General features: G+C 35.2%; 1 protein-coding gene across 2 annotated transcripts in view; it reads left to right on the forward strand.

Moving 5' to 3' along the window:
* MOSPD2 (motile sperm domain containing 2) overlaps positions 1–20085 on the forward strand; it is a 32185-nt gene that overhangs the window by 2549 nt on the left and 9551 nt on the right. For both annotated transcript variants that reach the window (XM_056488641.1, XM_056488649.1), the window contains exons 3-9: positions 6756–6911; positions 7671–7757; positions 9075–9229; positions 11637–11697; positions 12873–12911; positions 13861–13985; positions 18284–18454. In XM_056488641.1, the coding sequence (XP_056344616.1) occupies positions 6756–6911; positions 7671–7757; positions 9075–9229; positions 11637–11697; positions 12873–12911; positions 13861–13985; positions 18284–18454 (794 nt within the window). The remainder of the gene's footprint in view (positions 1–6755; positions 6912–7670; positions 7758–9074; positions 9230–11636; positions 11698–12872; positions 12912–13860; positions 13986–18283; positions 18455–20085) is intronic.

The following is a 20085-nucleotide window of genomic DNA, read 5'->3' on the forward strand; positions in this document are numbered from 1 at the left end:
TTTCCTGGAGGTTGCAGCTGCCACTATTTTGCTTTCCCTCTGAGGAAAACAATGTAACTGGTTATTCTAGAAACACAGTGATTCTGATCATCAGGGATGAAGTGGTTCTTCCATATTCTGCAACTCATAGTTACTAGTTTCCCTCCTACCCCCGTCATGCTGGAAGAATTGGTAATGATCAAACATGCTGTGATGGCCTTTCAGTAATGTTTACTTTCGTTATGAAATGAAAACTTAGAGTGTCTTTGAAATCCTACTACTTTTTCATTGAAATTATTTATTGGCAGTTTTTTAGATTAAAGTAGAATCACAAAACTATATAGCTGATTCAGAAATGTCTAATATTCCAACATGTATTATAATTATTATTATAATAATATGCTGTGGCCTTGATAATTTTCCAAGGTTGGGTTGGAAGAGTTCTGTTCAGCAAATGAAAGCACCATAAATCTGTTTTTTTGAATTATACACTTGTTTCATTTATGCAACCAAATCAGAAAATGCTTTAGATTGTCAGATACAGTGTGAAAGTGTCAGAGAACCTTACTGGTTCATTTTCCCAAAGTTTGCAAGAGAACTTTCTTGCTGAAGTTGTTCAGCTAATTTGGCCATTGAAGTGTTCTAGAAGGAAAGCTTGGCCACTGTTGGATTTCTCTGCAAAGCAGTATTTATTATTAACTGAAATCTTGTGGTGGTATTTTTTCTCTTCAGTTAACTTTCTAGCCAGGTTCTAAAGACAACTTCAGCTCTTGTGAGGAATGTATGTCCCAATAATGAAACCCTTGTATTTAAAAGGTTTATTTCCAGTAGGGGTCCTGTTAATCCAGTAGACTAGTCAGATGTGGTAGGCAGACAGCACTTTGTCTTCACTGGTTTTGGGCCTAATTTTTGTTTTGCCTGTTTGGATTCTTTGTGAATGTTGGTGATGTAAATGATTTTACTGGTGAAAGGAACAATGAAAACAAAAGGGTTGTTTTTTTTTTTTTTTTTTTTTTCTAGCACTGACTGGCACTAACAATGATTTCTGGCAAACAAGCATGTCTTTTTCTATAGTGAATTTCCATTCCTTAGAGGATTTCTAAAATTAGCTTTTATTTCTGGGCTATTACTTTCTATTTTAATGTTACAGTGGAAATTATTTACAATCATGTCTTGTTTGACTTTTCCAGTAAACTAGTTTTCTTCACATTTCCTTTTCTATATTAACTGTTTCTAATTGCCTGTTATTTCCTGGCCTTCTCCATTTACATCCTTTTCCTTTCTCTTTAGGCAAATCTTAATTTTCAAAAAAGATTTTGCAAGAGATGTTTCTCATCCTTCCAGTGTAAAGGATTAAATTTCACCATGAGCTTCTTTAAGCCAATAGCAAAGGTGCTTTGTTAATCATATGGGCTGATTTCAAATAAATTATTAAACATATGGGACACCTTAAAAATCAGTGATAAGACTGCAGTAGGAGATTCATAAAGTAATGTTCTATATACCTTCAAACAAAACATATGTCTTATGTTCTGAAAAGTCTGTTTTCCTGGTTCTTGACTTTCAGGATGAGACTGGTGAAAGGATAAGATGGGAAACATACTTTCATAAAAATCTCTGTAACATTAATAATTGAGTTTTTTATTGAAATTAGTCTGTTTGTCACTGACTGTTCAGCTTTGCTAAAAGTTTGTTTCTCTCAGTTTGTGGCAGTAGATATTTTGTCTATTGCTGCTTGAGATTATTGAAATAATTCTTTATTGGATGAAAATAATGTTGGATTTTTTCTTCATCCCTGTCCCTTTATGGCTACTGACCTTAATTTGTTTCTAGTCTTGCTCATCCAGCTGCTGAAGGCACATACCTGAAATGTTACAGTACTTAGCTTAATGTTTGGCATCAACAGCTAATTAAAAAGGGTTTCTCTTAGTAGCCAAAGTCAGAGAAATGATTGTGACCATTTTAGATCAAGAATTCTTGGCTGGAATAGCTTTAAAACAGTAAATTGAGTCTCTTAATGTAATGTAACACTTGACATACTCTTCTAAATTGTTTTTTTTTTGTCTACTTTGTATAATGAAGTTTTTGGGTTTTTCCTCTATTAAAAGACATGCAGTTGCTGTCCCTGCATAGCTTTATGTATGGCTTGTTCTGTAACACTACTTTTCTAGAGAAGAGTTTTTTCTGAAGGGAGGGATCATTCAGGTTTTTAATTTTGGACTTCTCTGGATTTAGTGTGTGACTTAGCTGTGCTGCCTGATTTTGAGTCCTGTAGTTATTTTTCTATATTCCTGCTGAATAGTCTTAAATTTGTATTATTTTTCCTAAAACTTGAACACTAGGAGAAAGCACAGCACTGTTCTCCTGGTAATCATGGGATGGGTCAGGTTGGAAGGGACCATAGTGGCTTGTCTGGTCCAGCCTGTTCAAGCAGGGTCATCCTGGAGCACAGGGCACAGGTTTGCATGCAGACAGTCCTTGGGTGACTCCACTCCCTCTCTGGGCCATCTGTTGCAGGGCTCAGTCACACACAGTGAAGAAGTTCTTCCTCATACTCAGGAGGAACTTCCTGTGCATCAGTCTTTGCCACTACCTCTTGTGCTGTTGCTGGGCACTAACTGAGCAGAGCCTGCACCTCCCTGCACATACTGACAGACATTGATGGGGTCTCCTCTCAGTCATCTCTTCTCAAGGCTGAGCAGGCCCAGCTCCCTCAGCCTGTTCTCATAAGAGAGGTGCTCCAGTCCCTTAATCATCTTTGCACTGGTCCTGCTCCAGGGCCTCCTGGCATGGTAATTAGATGACATTAAAAAAAAGAGTGACGTAAAGAGAAGGGATTTTACAATTTGTACCTTGGAGAACTTAATGAAATCTTCTAGTGAAAGTATTGTAGTGAAATCTCTGTGCATTTGGTTTTGAGTAACTCTGCAGCTGTTTTCAGTCTGATGTTATAGAAGATCCTTTATGTTGAAACAGTAATTAAGTGATATAGTTTCACTGGAAGCTTCTCAGCTTGAAGAACTAATAAAAGGGTAGAATATGCTCGTGGAAAGAACAGGAACATGGAAGTCCTCACTAAAGCAAAAGAAAAAAAAGGAAGGCAAGTAATATAAGAAGTTGCTGTTCAAACAGAACTTTGTCTTCTTCTAGCCTTTTCTCTTAACCTCAAATGCTCAATGAGAAAATAAAAGTGACTTTAACCAACTGTTTTCAAAATAAGGTTGAATAAACAGTCAGTTTTGCATGCTCAAATTTTCCTGAAGAACTTCCAGCTAAAAGAATAAAGAGGGTTAATAATGGCCACATCTCCTTGCTACTGTCATCCCCTTATGTGTAATTTATAATTTGTCAGATTATGCTTTTTCTTGCTTTTTTGGATCTGAGTCTTGGTTAGTTTCTACAGTTTCCTGGGTCAATGACAAAGTATTTCAGCATCCCAGTTTTGCCTCTTCCATGGAACTATTCTATGATGCAGAAAGGTTTGAGTGTCTTGGACTGGGGAAGCAACCAGGTTTCCAAGCCTCTGGACTATGAAATGTTGTACATAAGTCTGGCACTGCTGCTACCCACGTGGCTTTCAGTAGCTCTTTTTGAACAGAAATAGCTGGTAGTGCTGGTCCTTGTCTTACCTTTGGGGTGAGTGATGTGTGTTCCAAATACCTTATGAAATTCTGTTTATTATGGACTTAATTACAGAGATGTCTCTCTTCCTGAGCTGAGGGTGTCACTAAACTTAGTGTCTCAGTGACAGTCACAAGTGTGAAGAAGCAAGCACCTAATTTTCCATTGAGAAAAGGAATTAGTATAGAATTAGTATATGGTTATAGGTATCTAAATGGGTAGGTTTAGAAATTATCAGAGGTAAGTTACTTCCGTTTATAGTTCCACCTGAAGTTCCATATGGATGCCCCTCAAATACTGTTTCTCTTTTGGCCTGTTTGTTCTTTTTCAGGATTTATTTAAATTGCATTGAGAGTCCCAAAGGTCTTATTTTCTTTCAACTAATTCTCATTTAATTCCATAAGTTTCTAATAATACAGTGACTACACTCAAGTGTTCCATAAGTGTTATAAAATTAGAAACATTCTGATTATTTCACAGCATATTTTGAAAACAAGTTTCCGGATATCTGTAGAAATATGCGGCATGTACAGATTTGAAGAGGAATTCCTCCTCTGAACTGACACATTTTCAATCACACTGGGTTCTTGGGAGGGCTCCATCAATTTTCTATCACTCTGCTTTTTGTGTGTGACATAAAACACCTTTCTTTTGGATTCACATTCTCATTCTAAATTTTACTTATTTTGTAGGAAGAATTGGATCAATTGGGTAAAAGTCATACAGTATAAAGTACTGTTCTGTCAGTCTTGAGCTAACCTGATTAAAATACTAGCATTCTGCAAGTGCTTGTGGATGCAGAACTTGACTAGTTGTTTCCCCTGGGTTTAGGGTGTATTGTAACATACATGTAAATTCAGGTTACATGTGCCTTTTTGAGAATTTAGTTGCAGAAAAGGGGGAAAGATACTTTTTCAACTATCCTTATCTCTGAATGCAGCTTGCTTTCCATTGATGTTGAAAGTTTGGATTAAACATTTTCTCTGTTTCTCTTTCACTTTCATTTTCTTAAAATACTCACAAAGTTAAATGTCTATGTTTTTAAAAATATTCACTAAGTTCAGTGTTTGGGAAAACTTGTTAGTGGCTGAGAATTGCGTTCTGAGGATTGTTCCATTTAATGGTATGTAAATGGGTTTAAATTACAGTTTGATACAAGATGCACAATTCTTTCATTTTGGCAGTTGTGCTCTTAAACAGATACTGAGAGGAGAGAGCCTCAGAAAGGTGTGAAATGTTATCCTGTTAGTTTTTACCTGGTGGTGGGTTTTCTCTTTAATTACACAGTACCCTAATCCCTTTTTTATATGAGATACATGTGGGACTGATCTCAGCAAAGTACTTGATTGATTAACTGCAGTCATAGCTGGAAGCCAGTGTGTGTTAGAAATTATTAAGCCAAGGTGAAGCAGTTAACTTTGAAACTAAGTGCTGTTGGCTTTTATCAAACAAAACTTCCTAAATCATTGGGGGGAACTACAAATTTCAGATGAGCAGTTGAGACTACTAAATTTCATGCCCTGGATTTTTCCAATTCATCTGTAGTTCCTCTAGAGCCACAGAGAAGTTAAACATTTCAGTCTGATGCTGAGTGATCACTTCACTGGGCTTAGTCAGAATATAGGAAATCAGCTGTCCAGTGCAAGTATCAAAATGGTGAGAAAAGGGACTTCAACAGTTAAAAAGATTTTAGTGGATTAAGGCTTTTGGGCAGAGAAGAAAGTAGGGGACTAAGATTAAGAAAAATGGGATTAGATTCTAGGATTATCTAAGGAACAAAGTAAAGTAGTGGAGTAGGATCAAGGGAAGGAGAAATTTGAAGCCTAATGAAGAAGGGAACATGGTAGATGATGTGAGAAGCAGATGTGAAGAGATGCGTTGGGGAGTGGAACTATAATTTAGTGAATGGACACGTTTAAATTGATATATTCTTACAGTTACACTAACTAATTTATAACAGGGTATAAATTGAAAGTCAAGTAAAATAGATCATATTTTTTGTATGTAGGCCAGTAAAACAAAAAATATTAGCAGAGTTTAATGGTGTCTTTTTCTTAACTCCTTCCTCAGAGTTTTCTGTCTGGAATACACATTCCCAAGCTATCCTGTCACAGTTCTAGATATTTGTATATGGCTCTGTAAGCAGTTTATTGCTGTTGATAGAGAAATAGTCTTTCCAGTATGTGAAAATTAAATCTCTTTTATTAACAGTTCTAATGGTAATGATGGTAATCATGAATTTAGTGAATAGCTTAAAAAATTATGTTTGTTTTAGTAGTTAGCAGATATGTGCATCAATGTCTGTTGCTTTCAGAAGTCTGTTTCTATTATGGGCTCTTGATTTACATTCTATTTTTACCAATTTCTCAGACAGAATAGCATTGATCTAAAAACTGAGCTTTTGTTTGAGCATATCTACAGTAGAAATAGGTCCACTTAGCATTTGTGTTTTACTTTCCTGTTTAAAAATAAAAAACCCCAGGGAAGCCGCAAGTACTTCCTGAAGCTGAAGTACTGAAGTACTTCCAGAAGCATGTAAGCCTGTTACTATGTTCTTAATGTGATGCAAGAAGCCTTGGGGGCTTTTGTGCTACTCTGGAGTTACATGAAGTTTTTATTGGGTAAAGTAACAATTTACGAGTATAAACTATGATTTTATTTTTTTTTAAGAAAGAAATTTTGTTTAATGCAATTATGTGTAGTGCGTGCTCAAAACCATGACTTTTGTATTTGTTGTCAGACATTTTATGGTCTAAGTTGCTGATACCTATAAGTTCGAGAACTCAAGCATCTACTTTTGAGGTTTAATATATACATTCATCAGTACACAGACTATAAGCCTGTATACTAAATCATGTTAATTACAGAAAATTGGTTTTAGGAAAATTACACCTGTCCCTAATGAACCTTTTTTTTTCTTTGTGTAAGGATCACAGAAAATATTTTTCTGGTGAGAGTAATCTCGTAGTGTCTCTGAATATCATTGCAGCAGATAGATGGTTTTCATTAATTTATCATGCTGTGCTTTGTTTGCTTAAATTTGAAACTGCAAGAGAAATCTTATGTACCAAGTAGATGCTTCTAGACATACACTTGACAAATCTCTTCACGTTTTTGTAGCAAATGCTATAGACACTAACTTACTTATTTTCTAGATAAATCAGATAAATATGATTCTAGAGATGTGGAAAGACTTCAGCAAGATGATAAATGGGTTGAAAGCTACTTGATTTGGCGTCACGATGTTGTGGACGATACTTTAAAGATGATTGATGAAAGCTTCCAGTGGAGGAAAGAATATACAGTTAATGGTAAGCTGTGTTATACAGTGATTTTGAAGGTGTGTGTTGCTTTCCTATTGAACTACCACTGACCTCTATATATTGCTTCATTAAGAACCTCTTGAAGGTTTGCAAGTACCACAGAGAGCTGAGCAAGAACTTTCAAAAAAGGAAAAAAGAGAAAAGTATTGCTTTTCATGTTGACCAGTAGTGTCTGTTTTGTTGTGGTTCCATGTCTATTGAAAGGGTGTTTAAGAGGAAGGAAGGCAGGCAGTCAGGCAGCTATCTCTTGTTTTGTCTCTTTGCATCCTAGAATCTGAAAGAAAAGGCAAATAACAAAAAAAACCCACAACAAACAAAGCTCTCTTGTTCATTATAATAGCACTGGTCTTGTACATCAAATAAAGGAGATCTCATTTTTGTGCTGTGAAAATATTTTGAAGGTGAACTCTATCTACAGGTCTTGACACTGAATTAAATAATAGAGGATGGTGAGGGAGCCTTCAAATATGAAAAAAATAAATATTTGCAGCATTTTCTTATGTAGGTTTTTTTCAATTATTCTTAGTTCATGAATACACCCTACTCTATGGCATGAGAAGAAGATAGTAAAGATTTGAAGTTATCTCAATATTTGCATTAGTTTAATAAACGCCTTGGAAAGTGGCTTATAAAGATGTTTTTGGGGTTTTTTTTGCTAAACTTTTGTGGTTTTTTTAGTGACTTCTATTAAGTTAAAATGTGATTATTAATATGATTACTGAAGTAATATTTCACTTGGTTTTTCAGACTTGTCAGAATCTGTCCTTCCAAAATGGTTATTTGAAATTGGTGCTCTCTTTCTGCATGGATACGATAAAGAGGGCTATAAGTTATGTAAGTTACACAGAATAGACCATTTTCAGTCTTTTGGTCATTATTTTGTTTCTTCCATTTTATCATCTTGTAAAATAAGCATTTTAAGAACAGACATAGGTATCTATTGGCTACTATTTTTACTTTAAAAGCTAACTGGGTAATAAATTTTTTATTTATTGTAGAATCCACTGAGTTGGAAGGGACCCAGCAGGATGATGGAGTCCAACTCCTGACCCTGCACAGGGCAGCCTCAGAATCACACCATGGGCCTGACTTTGACAGGCTTAGTGATGTGGTCACTGTCTTAAACAAGAATGTAATAGTTTAATGTATTTTCTGTGTTTGAATTTAATCTTGAAATACACAGTCTAGCTAATATGCTATATTTAAAAACATTTGTTTCTTTACATGAAACAATACTTTTTACTTCCGTTTTGCAATTGGAAGTAAAAGACATGGAGAAGAAATCTGGTTTTTACTAGAACTTTACAAGTTCCAGGGAGAAGAATATTGAGCATATTTAAAGTTATTTTCAGGCTTGTCTAACTTTGATATTGTAAAGATGGTAGTAAAAATGAAAGCTACCCTTCACATTACTATCCTGAATATTTCTTTTCTCACTTATTGCATAATCAGTACTTGGTTTCAGACATTTTATAAAGTCTTTTACTTTGAATAATGCTTGTGGGTTTGTTCTTGTGTTTTGTTTTGTTTTGTTTTTTCCCCATGGAAAAGCAAGTCTCTCTATGGCTTTTTTTTTTTTTTTTTTTTTTTTTCATTCCAGAAGAATATATACTAAGCTTTCATTTATAGTGTTGCTCACCTCCTGGAATATTTTATTTTAGAAAGATCTGTTGCTTTTTATATGATTCTTAATGTGTGTATAAATAGATTTTCAAAACACATCAACTGCTGTAGGAAACCTAAGCAGAAAAGGAAGCATTAATTTTACAGCAATACTTAGACTATGTGCTGAACATAATATTGGCTGAAGACCATGTGATTTAATTTTAAATTATGAAATGCTAGTCTAGGTAAATAGTCTTTAAATATACAAAAAATGGTTTCCCCCTTTATTGTTTTTTCTGGGATGTAATTATTTGTATTTTCAATTTCTAAAAAGTTATAGTAAAAAAATGTGAGAAATGTGGGGTTTGTGACGAGTTGTGCTGTTGTTTTTCTTGGCTGTTCAGTGGTCAGGACAAATCAGGACAAATGTAAAATACAAGTTCAGAGGTCTTAATACATTTCAGTGCATCCTCTATAATTATTTGCATGATGTTTTCTGTTTGCTTGGATCATTCCTTTCAACTTCTGTGTGTGTTTTTGTCCAAGTTTGGTTCAAAGTGAAACATCATACAAGAGATCCTAAACAACAACTTGAAAAAAAGAAACTGGTTGCTTTTTGGTTAGAACATTATGCCAAGAGAGATCATGGAAAGCCCTTGACAGTGGTATTTGACATGGCTGAAACTGGAATCAGTCACATAGTAAGTATTTTTACTGTCTTGATTGCTTTTGGAATTATTTAACCTTTGTTTCCAGAAAAAACGAAGTCACTGTATAGTCCTTGGCACATAAATAACAGTCTCTGAGACCAGTGATATGGTAGAGCTTTTTCACATGATATGAGCAGTTTCCAAAATCTTTTGTTTCATATTAAACTTTGTCTTCTGCAACTGCTGAAAATTTGCTTTTAGTTTGGTGGCTGACCTGGTTTAGATTGCAAGGTTGAGATCTTGCTTATCAGTACATATTTACTTACCAATATTTACATATTGGTTTAATCTAATAACTAAAAATCTCACAGATTGTCTGTAAGTTAAAAAATAAAATGAATTTCTATAGAATAATTAAATTTTTCTTAAAGAGTGCCATGCTATCCTGTTATTACAAGAATGGCTGAAACTTGTATCTTTGTCTTTTTTTTGTGGTGGTGGTGGTTGTATGGCAAGAATTAACGTAAGCAAAAAAACACCACTCCCAAACCCATCTCCAAAAGCTTCTTTATATCTAGTGTAGGCAAGATTGTTAATGCTGCATTGGGACCTTGCAGCTGTGCAGTACAGGGCCAGTAGTTTATAAGAAGGTAATTTGACAAATAAATATGGTGTGATTCTGTTTTGCAAGGTTGGTGCTCCTATCTGTACAGTGAGAGCTGTCTGTTCATGTTCCTAAAGATACTACTGGAACCACAGTTTTATATAACAGGAGTAAAGGATTGTAATAATTTCCTTGATGTGAAAGACTAGTTTGATTTGAATTTTATGGATTATGTCTTGAAGCAGCTTTTTTCCCCTGTGTCTTTGAGACTCCCAGAAACCAAATCTCAGCAAGTGCTGTCTGTAACTGTCCCATTGTACAGTCTTGCTTTGTAGTTAGTATGTTTATCACAGAGCAGGAATATTTTTTGATGGCTGTTTGTAGCCATGTGGAGTAATTGATAAATCTGTCCTAAAAGAAAAGGGAGTTGGATCTCATGAGGAGCATGCCTCATTTGTTTGTTCTGTTGCTATAGACATCTACTATATCACTTTTATCACTGTTATGCAGGAGATAATTCTGATAGCTCAGGGCGTGTCACACCAGGTCAGGTAACTAGAATAGATGCAGTTATTGAATGGTCTGTGAAATCTTCACTTTTAATTCCAGACTTTCATCAAAATAATGGTTCTATTCTTCTGCTATTTGATAGCGCTGCTTTTGGACAGGCAGCAGAATGGAGAGGAGCATCCTGATTAATGGAGATTCTAATCATTTGAATCTATCATTGTGTTTGTGCTGTTAAATGAAAAATATTGTGTTTGGTACAAGCAATAGACAGTTGAGATAAATGCTTCTGTTAGAGGCCACCTTCTGCCAGTAAAGATGTCAAGCTTTCAGTTAGTTTCTAGTTGCTGAAGCCACTTAAAAAGCTTTCAGGTTGTGGGTAGTCCTCTTACAGAGTGTTATTTTTTGGGGGGCTTTTTTCACTCTGTCCAGAAATGTTTTGGTAGTGTGTTTGCATCACCCTAGGACCTCCTTCCCCTTTCTTACTGTTATGACAGGCTTTGGATCCTCAGCCAGAAACGCTCTGTACTATTTCTAAAAGTAGTGGTAGTGGTGGTCACTAGTGGTGGTCACTTCTGCTAAAAGGACTCATGGCAGGCTTCCCACTTGAGTACCTTATTGTGGTAAGGTATCTCTTACTTTATTTCTAAAATAAAGTTTCATAAAAGGCCTTCTTTGCCCTTTACTGTGTAGTCAGTTCCATTTTACCTGAATTTTGCAAAGGAGACTGACTGTACTATTTTTCTACAGTTGCTCATTGGATAGAGGCATCCTGAAAATGGGTGATGTAGAAGCAGCTCTTTGAGTCCTGTCTCTGCCCACAGTTTCTCTGCATGCCACCAACTAATACTCAACCTAACAATTCTCTTCAAAGGAAAACCTATTTTTTTTCCTTTGGAAATATAATACTGAGTGCAGTAGTGTATTGGACAGTATGTAGGATAATTACTGAAGGAAAATTTCAATATATTGAGTGCACTTCCATCTGTCAAGCTTCTCTAGTGCTAAAGGTTTATTTTTCCTCTGTCTTTCCTGCACATCTTAAGTCCTGTTGGTACTCTGAAGTACTTTAGGTATTTTAGTTATTGCTCTGATCAGAGGTCTATTGGCTTCTTTCTGAGATTATAAGGGAAAGTGTGACAACAGTCCTGCAGCAGTTTAATGGAGGAAAAAGCCTTGCATTGTGTCTTGAGGATATTGATAGTGTATGTAAAATTTGAACATAGTTGACTGCAATATATCTATCTTGTGCTTTTCATTAAGTGCTTTAACTAGGCCTGTATTTTTTAATGTTTTGGCTTGCTTTGCATTTATGCTGTGGTTTTTTTTTGTTTTTTTTTTATTTAGGACTTGGATTTTGTCAGGTTTATTGTCAACTGTTTTACAGATTATTACCCAAACTTCCTCAGTAAGTATTGTATATTAAATGTTAAGCATTGTAGACTTGTGTAACAAGAGCATTTCATAATATGACAGAAGATGGGGAAGATAAAGGTGTTTTTTTCATGTGTTTTCTGTGGTAACCATGAAACGTGAGTGTTATAGTGTTAGGATAGTCTTGTCCTTAGTACACCTTTGTTTTGTGAATAAACTTGACTTTCATCAAAAATGATCTGTCGTTTTGTGAAGTAATGTTTATTACTATTACTAAGTAATAGTTCTTACTATGTTTATACATGGTAAGAACTATTGTAAGCATATAATAGAAAGGAATTGACTTGTTTTCCTTTGCTACTTGTTGGATGGGTAGAAGCTTTACAAACTTGTATCCTTTAGGAGTCTTCGGGGGTCAGAGAATAAATGGCTCTAGAAATTTATGGGAAGCAATGGTTTAATCTGAAAAGGCATTTTTGTGCACACTTACAAAACCTTGCATAGTTGCCTGCTATTTTTTATACATAGGCAAACACTGAATAGTTTATGCTAGCTCATCTTAAATGTGTTGTAAATTTTAGGTGAAAATGTATGTGAATGTTGAAGTTCCATACAACAACTGCTTAAACTCTGAATATTAGAATTTGGCTTGCTGATCAAAGTTCAAAGCTTTGATCAAATATCAAACTTAAAGGCAAGTGCAGCATTGTTTTTTGTACTTTGACATTCAAGAGGAAAAAAAATTGGGAGACTTAAGTGTTTTCAAAATTCTACGGTTAAATTAAGACTATTTGGAAAAAATAGATATACAAGACTTATGATTAGTTGTTTCTTTTTGAAGTAGGGGGGTGCTGAATATACTTTTTAAACTTTCTTCTGTTCAGTAGCTGCTTTTCTAGGTCAGGTTGAGATCCTTCCTTTCTTTGCCTTATTTGTGAGATGAGTTATTAGTAACCAAATGTCAGATAAGAAATAACCCAGGAAGTACATAAGCAATGTATAACTTGGAATTTTATTCCCTGTTTTCCAAGCAATCAGTTAATGTTTCTAAATGGCAATAAGCTTGTACAAAATTGCTTTTACAGGGAGGTGAACATGGAGGTTTGTAAAAGTGAATATTTACTTTTTACATGAATGTTATTGCTGTGCTTTCTCTTAAATAGAGAAATACCTAGCACTCGATATTCAGATTTTTTTTCTTCTTTTCAGCAAAGATAGTAATATTTGAAATGCCATGGATAATGAATGGTAAGTTTTTGATTTTTTTTTTCTGTTTTCAAATTGTGATAACTTAAAATTTAGCAGCATAAATAAGAAGCATTTTTCTGCTCTGTGTAGATACAGAGTAGCTGAATAATGGAATTTGTTAAACAGGCATATTTAAATCTGTCAGTTTAAAGGTTGCATACTTTTTATTTTTCCTTTTATCATTATATTTTGGATCATACTTTACATGAAGTATGTCTGTATTCATCCTGTTGTTTTCAAAGATTAGGAGTCCTTGATAAATAGTCCATTCCTTGAATGCTTTTAACAGGAATCCTATCATTAGCAGTGATGGTGATGGTGACTTAGAACCAGCTCAAAACTAGAATACACAGTTTAAGATAGATGCTTTACACTGGATGCAGATGTGGTTACATTTGTTCTGATATGGGTACTCCAATAATTATCTGTAACTATAATGTACAGGGTAAATACTCTATTCCTCTGTTGTTGCCATATGAATATATATTTTTATGTTGGCTTTATATTTTCCTGCATATTCATGTTTTACTCTCACTGAATTAACAATGGTCTTTTGTAAATGCTTCATAGATACAAACAAATACCCTTTAAACATTTCAGCAAGTAAGAGTGTATACTTATCTTTCTCAACCTCCCTCACTGAGATTTGGAAACAATTGGTTTTACCCCCTCAGTACTTCAAGGACTAAATTCCAAGACAACAGAGTTGTCAGTTATTAAATCAAAGATACTCTTTCCATTGTCTCTGTAAATAACACCTTTTTTCCCTTGCATTGCTCATTCCAATGATAGATACTTTCAGAGCAGGTTCTGCAATATCTTGAGGGATGTTATTCGCTTGTGTTATGTAAGATCTACCAATTCACTGAAAAAAACCTTCAAAAACAAAATTACAAAACTTCTTTCCTGTTAACTCATGTATACCTTTGTTTTGATTCATTTTTTAAAGCTGCTTTTAAAATTGTGAAGGGTTGGCTTGGCCCAGATGCAATAAGCATGTTAAAGTTCACAAACAAGAGTGACGTGCAGGAATACATCAGTGCAGAGTATCTGCCACCTCACATGGGTGGAACTGTAAGTATGAAATTTCACGTTCCTGTTGTGATAGATTGTGACACACATATAAATTCCATATGTGGGGTTGAGGGTTGGCTCTTCACAGGTGGGAGACTTATTGAAATTGTGTTGCCAATGATGATTTCAAAATCCCAATATTATAAAATAGGTTAATTCACGAGAATTTGTTATCTGCATTCTTAAGTACGTTCTTAACTACGGAACTATTTTTTCTGAATCATTCATCCCCTTATAAGTCACTGAAAACCACTTAGTTTTTCAGACCTTCAAGAAAAATTATTTAAGTATCATTGTTGCCTGTACTTTTTTTCCTCCTTGATGAATTAGAGATGGTGTTTGCTTATGAAACAAGTCCTATGAACAGAAAGTAGGTTTCATTGTCCTCTGAGAGTTCTAGTTCTGCTCCAAAACTATGATTCACTAAAGACACTAAAGATTGTGGCTGTTTTTCCTTTGCCATCTCCAGGGCTGCATTTTAAGACATGGCTGTAGAAGATTTTTTTTCAAAGAGTATAGTGGAGTTCCAAGCACAAGCAGCGTCAGTTGAACAGAACCAGAATCCAGTTCTAGTGCAATCTAAAGAGTGAAACAGCACAAGCATCTTGCACAACAGGTTTCACTTTTCACAAGGCTAGTACATCAGTATTGCATAATCTTTAAAAGAAATTTGCAGAAAAATTATGCTTTAAAATGTTAATAGGCCATTTATGGTAGCATTTTTGGAGTATATCTCCAACAATGTGGAGAAAAGGAGGGTTGTCTTTCAGCAATTGTAGGAAGGCCATGTTCCTTTGGATATGAGGTTTTGACAATTTCAGAAAAACAGCTTTATCTCTGCATATTAAGAGCCTTTCATTTTGAACCAGCACAGGCTTTGTCCAACTGCTGAGTTTCACTTGGTGGGTGTTTTGAGTTTTTAACCTCAAAACTGTCATAATTTGGAAGAATTGTTAGCAAATACCAAGAGTCTAAAATTGTGCTCTGAATCTTTCTTCCCAAGACTTTTACAGTGTACACAGTAAATTAGAACCTTTGCATCTCTGATAGCAGGGTGTTTTTCACTTACTAGACAAGACATAACTTAATGCCCTTTCTCAGAATTTAACTTTCCTTGATGTGATTAACACTGACTTCTCTTGAGGCAGCTAGCTAGAGTGCAATTCACCATTATTAGTATTGTCAGGCCTGTCAATAACTGCAGTATCTTATTTGTGTAATCTGCACAAATTGATTTCTCTCAAGTGTTTGGTTTTGTTTGTGGGAGATTTTTTTTTTTCCCCTCCTTCCGATTCTCTCTCTGTCATCTTTGACTTCCACATGTTTAGTTACAGATCTTCATATTTGCAACAAGCATAATGCTACTGAAGAGCACAGCCTGTCTGTGAATCCTTTGCTGTGTCCCCTACTAGGATCCAACTTTGAGGAGCCAGGTCTTGCCAGATGTAATCAACTAGTATAGCAGATCATTTGGCAGGTTAATTTGGGGAGATACCTAGATTCCTCTGCACTTAGCTTCTTTGTATTCCAGAAGAATATTAGAGACTAGTTCTGGAAGTACCAAAAAAGATCCATAGAATTAATGATGTTGAACTTGGAGTCAGTGATTACTTTGCTTAACTAAGGGTACTGTTCTCTGTCTCTGTTGGAAGCCTCTAAGCTTCAGTGTCTCAGTGAAGTTATTTTTAAGCATGTTTTAAGTCTGTCTCAAGGTCACTCAAAAGGTGAATCAGAAATTTTCCATAGCTTTAAAATCCTTTGATTGATTGTCAGCCAGCTGCAAAAGGAGGAATATTACATGCTTGATTTTAGACAACTAGTGGGCAAAGGTTTCTCCAGAGTACTGTAAGCATTAAAACTAGTTATGGAAAACAGAAACTTGAGCTTTGCAGGACTTGGGGATATGATTTGGTCTGAATTCCACCTAAGTCCTCATCAGTCTGTTGGCTGTGGCAGTTACCATATTGCTAATCCATACATGATACATACCATGGATGTGGCTTTAAGTTGTTCTTGTCCATTGTGCACAGAAGTAATTTTCTTTATAGCAGGTTTATTTTGGAGAGTTTGTCAAAATTACCCAGGGCAGATCTAGGAGCAAGCTAATGCTAGCCAGCCGGGAAAATCAGGGTTAGGTGCTCAAGACCCACTTGGTAAAAGTTTTCATTTAGTAATAAATGTATACTAACTCAGTGTTTTCTGGCTTTCCTATCTTTTCTATCACACATTTTGCCATTTCCAGCTGTTGGAACAGTCCAGTTCTTAAAGCATACACATTTCTGACTGGGCAGGGAGATTTGTTGTCTCTTCAGTAATACTTTCTGCAAGACTGATGTGCATACAGTGTACAGTATACACTTTGATGCAAGACATGTACACACAGTAGGGTTTTGATTTGTTGTTTTGCCCAGTCTTTCTTTGTCAGAAGATGGATTTAACAAGGATGAATTGAGCAAGATTCTCTCAACTGGTGCCAATATTGAACAATGTGTGCAACTGCTGTTCTTTTCACCTGGGTATCTAGATTGATAGCCCACAGGTTTTCTTGGAAGTGCCTTATGTAGGTCAGTGGCCTGAAGTTAAGACATGGCTAAGCTTGCATATGGCTTCTTGGCCACTGCACGTGTGATCTTAGAAAATACTACTGCTGTGATGAAGACACCTCTACAAAAACTGCCAAAAATAGTAGTATGAATTCTCTAGATCTGCTATAAAGAAGAGCCATAAGTCTATAGAATGGCTCTATCAGGTATTGAATAAATCTGTCTTGTTTACCTGGCTGAGTTTTTCACCCTGTTAGTAGATATACCCATGCCACTGAAACTTAGGCACTGTGTCTACTGATGAGATTCTGTTCAGCTCTTGAAGCTATCCAGCGTCATGGATTAACGAGTAAGATGTGCAGCGAAATTAATTTCCCTCTATTAAGGTGACTTCGTTATATGCCCTTCATCCTGTGCTGGAAGGGAGTGACAAAACTTTGTTGGTCTGGATAAGGACAAGCTGGATGTTTCTGTCCAATGTGGGATGTCAGTATTCTGTAAGATTACTGTATTATTTCTAGCAGGCTGTAGTCTTCTCTTCTAATAGTGATTTTGTTTATAACTGATACTTAAAGCTTGTTTTTAAGGCCCTTAATAGGATATTGTTTGAGCCAGGGAATACCCATTTCATTAATCTAGAGGTCTTTGAGTGTTGCTACAGCCTGAAGAGTAGATGAGATTTGGACCTTGATTATAGATGAGCAGGAAGTATGCTGTTTTATTTGTGTTTTCTTTAAGTGATTCCATCTAAGACTTTTCCCTTTTAATCTTTCTTAACATGACATTAACGTGACATTGTTCCTTGTTTTGAGAAAATGTACTTGCTTATGGAGAACTCTCTTGAAACACCTTTTTGTAGCTCCCTGCTGAGGGAGGCATCATTTGTGAGGCAGGGACATTGCTCCATTCTGCCTCACAGGAGTCAAAGCTATGTAATTTTTCTCCATTGAAAAAGCTAACAGACTAATTCAGTTTACTTGGTGCTTAAAACCGCTTGAAAATGTGGTAGGAGCAGAGATCCCCATTCAAACACTGCCTCTAACATTGCATGTAATAAAAGGATTTGGAGAATGGTAAGAGAATTTCTAGTTAGCAAAAATTGGTTTATACTGGTCTTCCAATGGAGAAGTTACCTTTATTGTAGAGTCTTTGAGAACTTAAGTATTCTGCTGCTGCATTACTCAGATGTCTTAAATAAGGTCTTTAAATTGATTTGGCCTTCCAAATACTAGAGGGCTGAATTGCTAAATATGCTAAAGGTCCACACATTATCTTAAACTTAAGGGATTATTTGGGGCTGTTTTATGGTTTTGGGGTTTATTTCCTTTTTTTAAACTGGCCATTATGAAACTAACATACAAGGAACAACTGATGTTTTTCATCACTTTTGAAATATTTTTAGAAACAGCTGTCATAAGTTTTAAACCACATTTTTGAGAGCTAAGAAGAGATCTTCAACAATAAGAGTCTGAATGCTGATCCTTGATAGACCAGCTTCTGCAGTTCTGCTGTGACTATAAAGAAAAGTTACTCTTTACTGGCTTCATTGGATGACTCTTTCTTTGCCTACTGATGATAAAATAGAAACTCTTTGGTCAGCTTTCTGTGCAGGGGTGCAACTTGAAATGGATAAATGAAACGTAAAAGTAGTGTGAAACAAGGAACAATGGCAATATTTCCATTTTAAAAACCCTAGAGAAGGTACTTCTAATCCACTCAGATAACTCATCTTTTATAAATCTCCTTATTTTTCAGGATTCTTTCAAGTACAGTTATCCTCCATTGGTTGATGATGATTTTCAAACTCCTTTATGTGAAAATGGGCCCATTACAAGTGAAGATGAGCATGAAAGTAAAGAAGAGATAGATGCAGACACCAAGGAGGCTGGGGACATGAATGAAGCACAAAACCTTAATCAGAAAAAGGTATCTAAGTGAAGATTTAGGCAAGACCAGCTAGATGGTTACAAAGGGGGACAAAAGGCAAATAATTCTGATTACTTGTCTTTGTGTTGTATTTTTAACAGTTTTTCTGTCTTCTAATTTAGCAAAGGAATACAGGAAAACTGAAAAATTATAGTTGCAGTTTCAACCTTGATTCTTGGTCTGTTAACTCAAGTTTCATGCTTCAGAATGCATAAAATGTTCAGCAGGTATTTAGTCTATCTCTTGGAATATAGTGAATTATACATTAAAAGGAAGGAGGTATTTTGTTTTCAAAGGTTTTCTTTCTAGTTGGTTTCTTTTTAATCTTGGTATATCTACTGGTGACCATTTAAAAATAGATCTAGTTTTCTCCAATGCTTAAATCAGTATGTACATGGAAAAAATATTAGGTTAAATATTTATGCACTACTGGATGTTAATTTGTTTTCTTAAATTATTGATAAAATCTCAACATATAAATGTTTTCATTTGTTCTCAGGAGAAATTGTATTCCTACTCCATCAATCATGTTTTGCAACATAATCTTCTTGCAGTGTTGTTTATCCAGAAATAAAGGCATCATTTTACAGAAGTTCCTATGAAGTGATATTTAGGAATATGCAGTGATAGTAACGGGGCATATTGCTCTTGAAAATAGTAGAAAAAAAATTGAAATTTCACTAATTTATTGCCGTAATAAAACTTGGAATATTACTTGCAAATCTTTTGTTTAATGGAGTAGAATACAGTTTTATTTACTGTTCCAGGTTTGTCAGAATAATTTGAAATGTGCATCTCACTAAGTAGTCCAGCTGTTATTTGCAACTTAGCCAGCTTTTCAAAACAAAAAGAAAGAAAGATAATTTCACTGACCTTAAGGTCAGAAGAAAGCATTACATAACCATGGTTAGACTCAGTAGCTTCTTTTGCTTTGGGCACATTTTGCAAGCCATTATTTTTCTATACAGAAACATGGAGAATTTTTGCTCAATGTGTGAGTTGCCTTTGGTGCTTAATAAGCCTCAGTGTTTGTTGGCTTTTAATTTTCTTGGGTGACTTAGCTTTCTACTCAAGGTATTTTAATTTTTTTACTTTTTTTACTCTTGGAATACCATAAAGCATATAACTGTTTTCACTTTTATTCAGTGTAACCAAAGTGCTACTCAATTTTTTTTCAGTACAGGGAATCATGAATAAACTTGGTTAGTAAGTGCCTGTCCTGTAGGTGCTTCCACTCTTGTGTTCCATAAGTAATATTTTTTTCTGGCAGTTTATGTAGAACAAAGCCTAATATATAACTAGTGCAGTGTATTTATACACTAACCTTTTTCTACCACTTTTATATAATTATGAAAAAAAAGTTGCTATGTGGGTTCTTTTTATACAGACTATTTAATATAAAGTTTTGTATTCCTTTCATTCCTATTCTTCGAATTTGCATGAACTGAATTCTCTTCATGTGTTTTCTGTGTATTAAAAGTGGAATAAAAAGGGAGGCTAAGCCAACTCTTCAGTCAGCTGATCTGGAATCATGATGTCACTCACTAATTCTTTCAGTCTTCTGTACCCCCCCAGCACCTGCCCTGTTTTGCATGTATTTTCTTAATGTAATAGAAGAAAACCCTCTGAAC

The sequence above is a fragment of the Oenanthe melanoleuca genome, chromosome 1 (assembly GCF_029582105.1).
Source record: "Oenanthe melanoleuca isolate GR-GAL-2019-014 chromosome 1, OMel1.0, whole genome shotgun sequence".
Taxonomy (NCBI): domain Eukaryota; kingdom Metazoa; phylum Chordata; class Aves; order Passeriformes; family Muscicapidae; genus Oenanthe; species Oenanthe melanoleuca.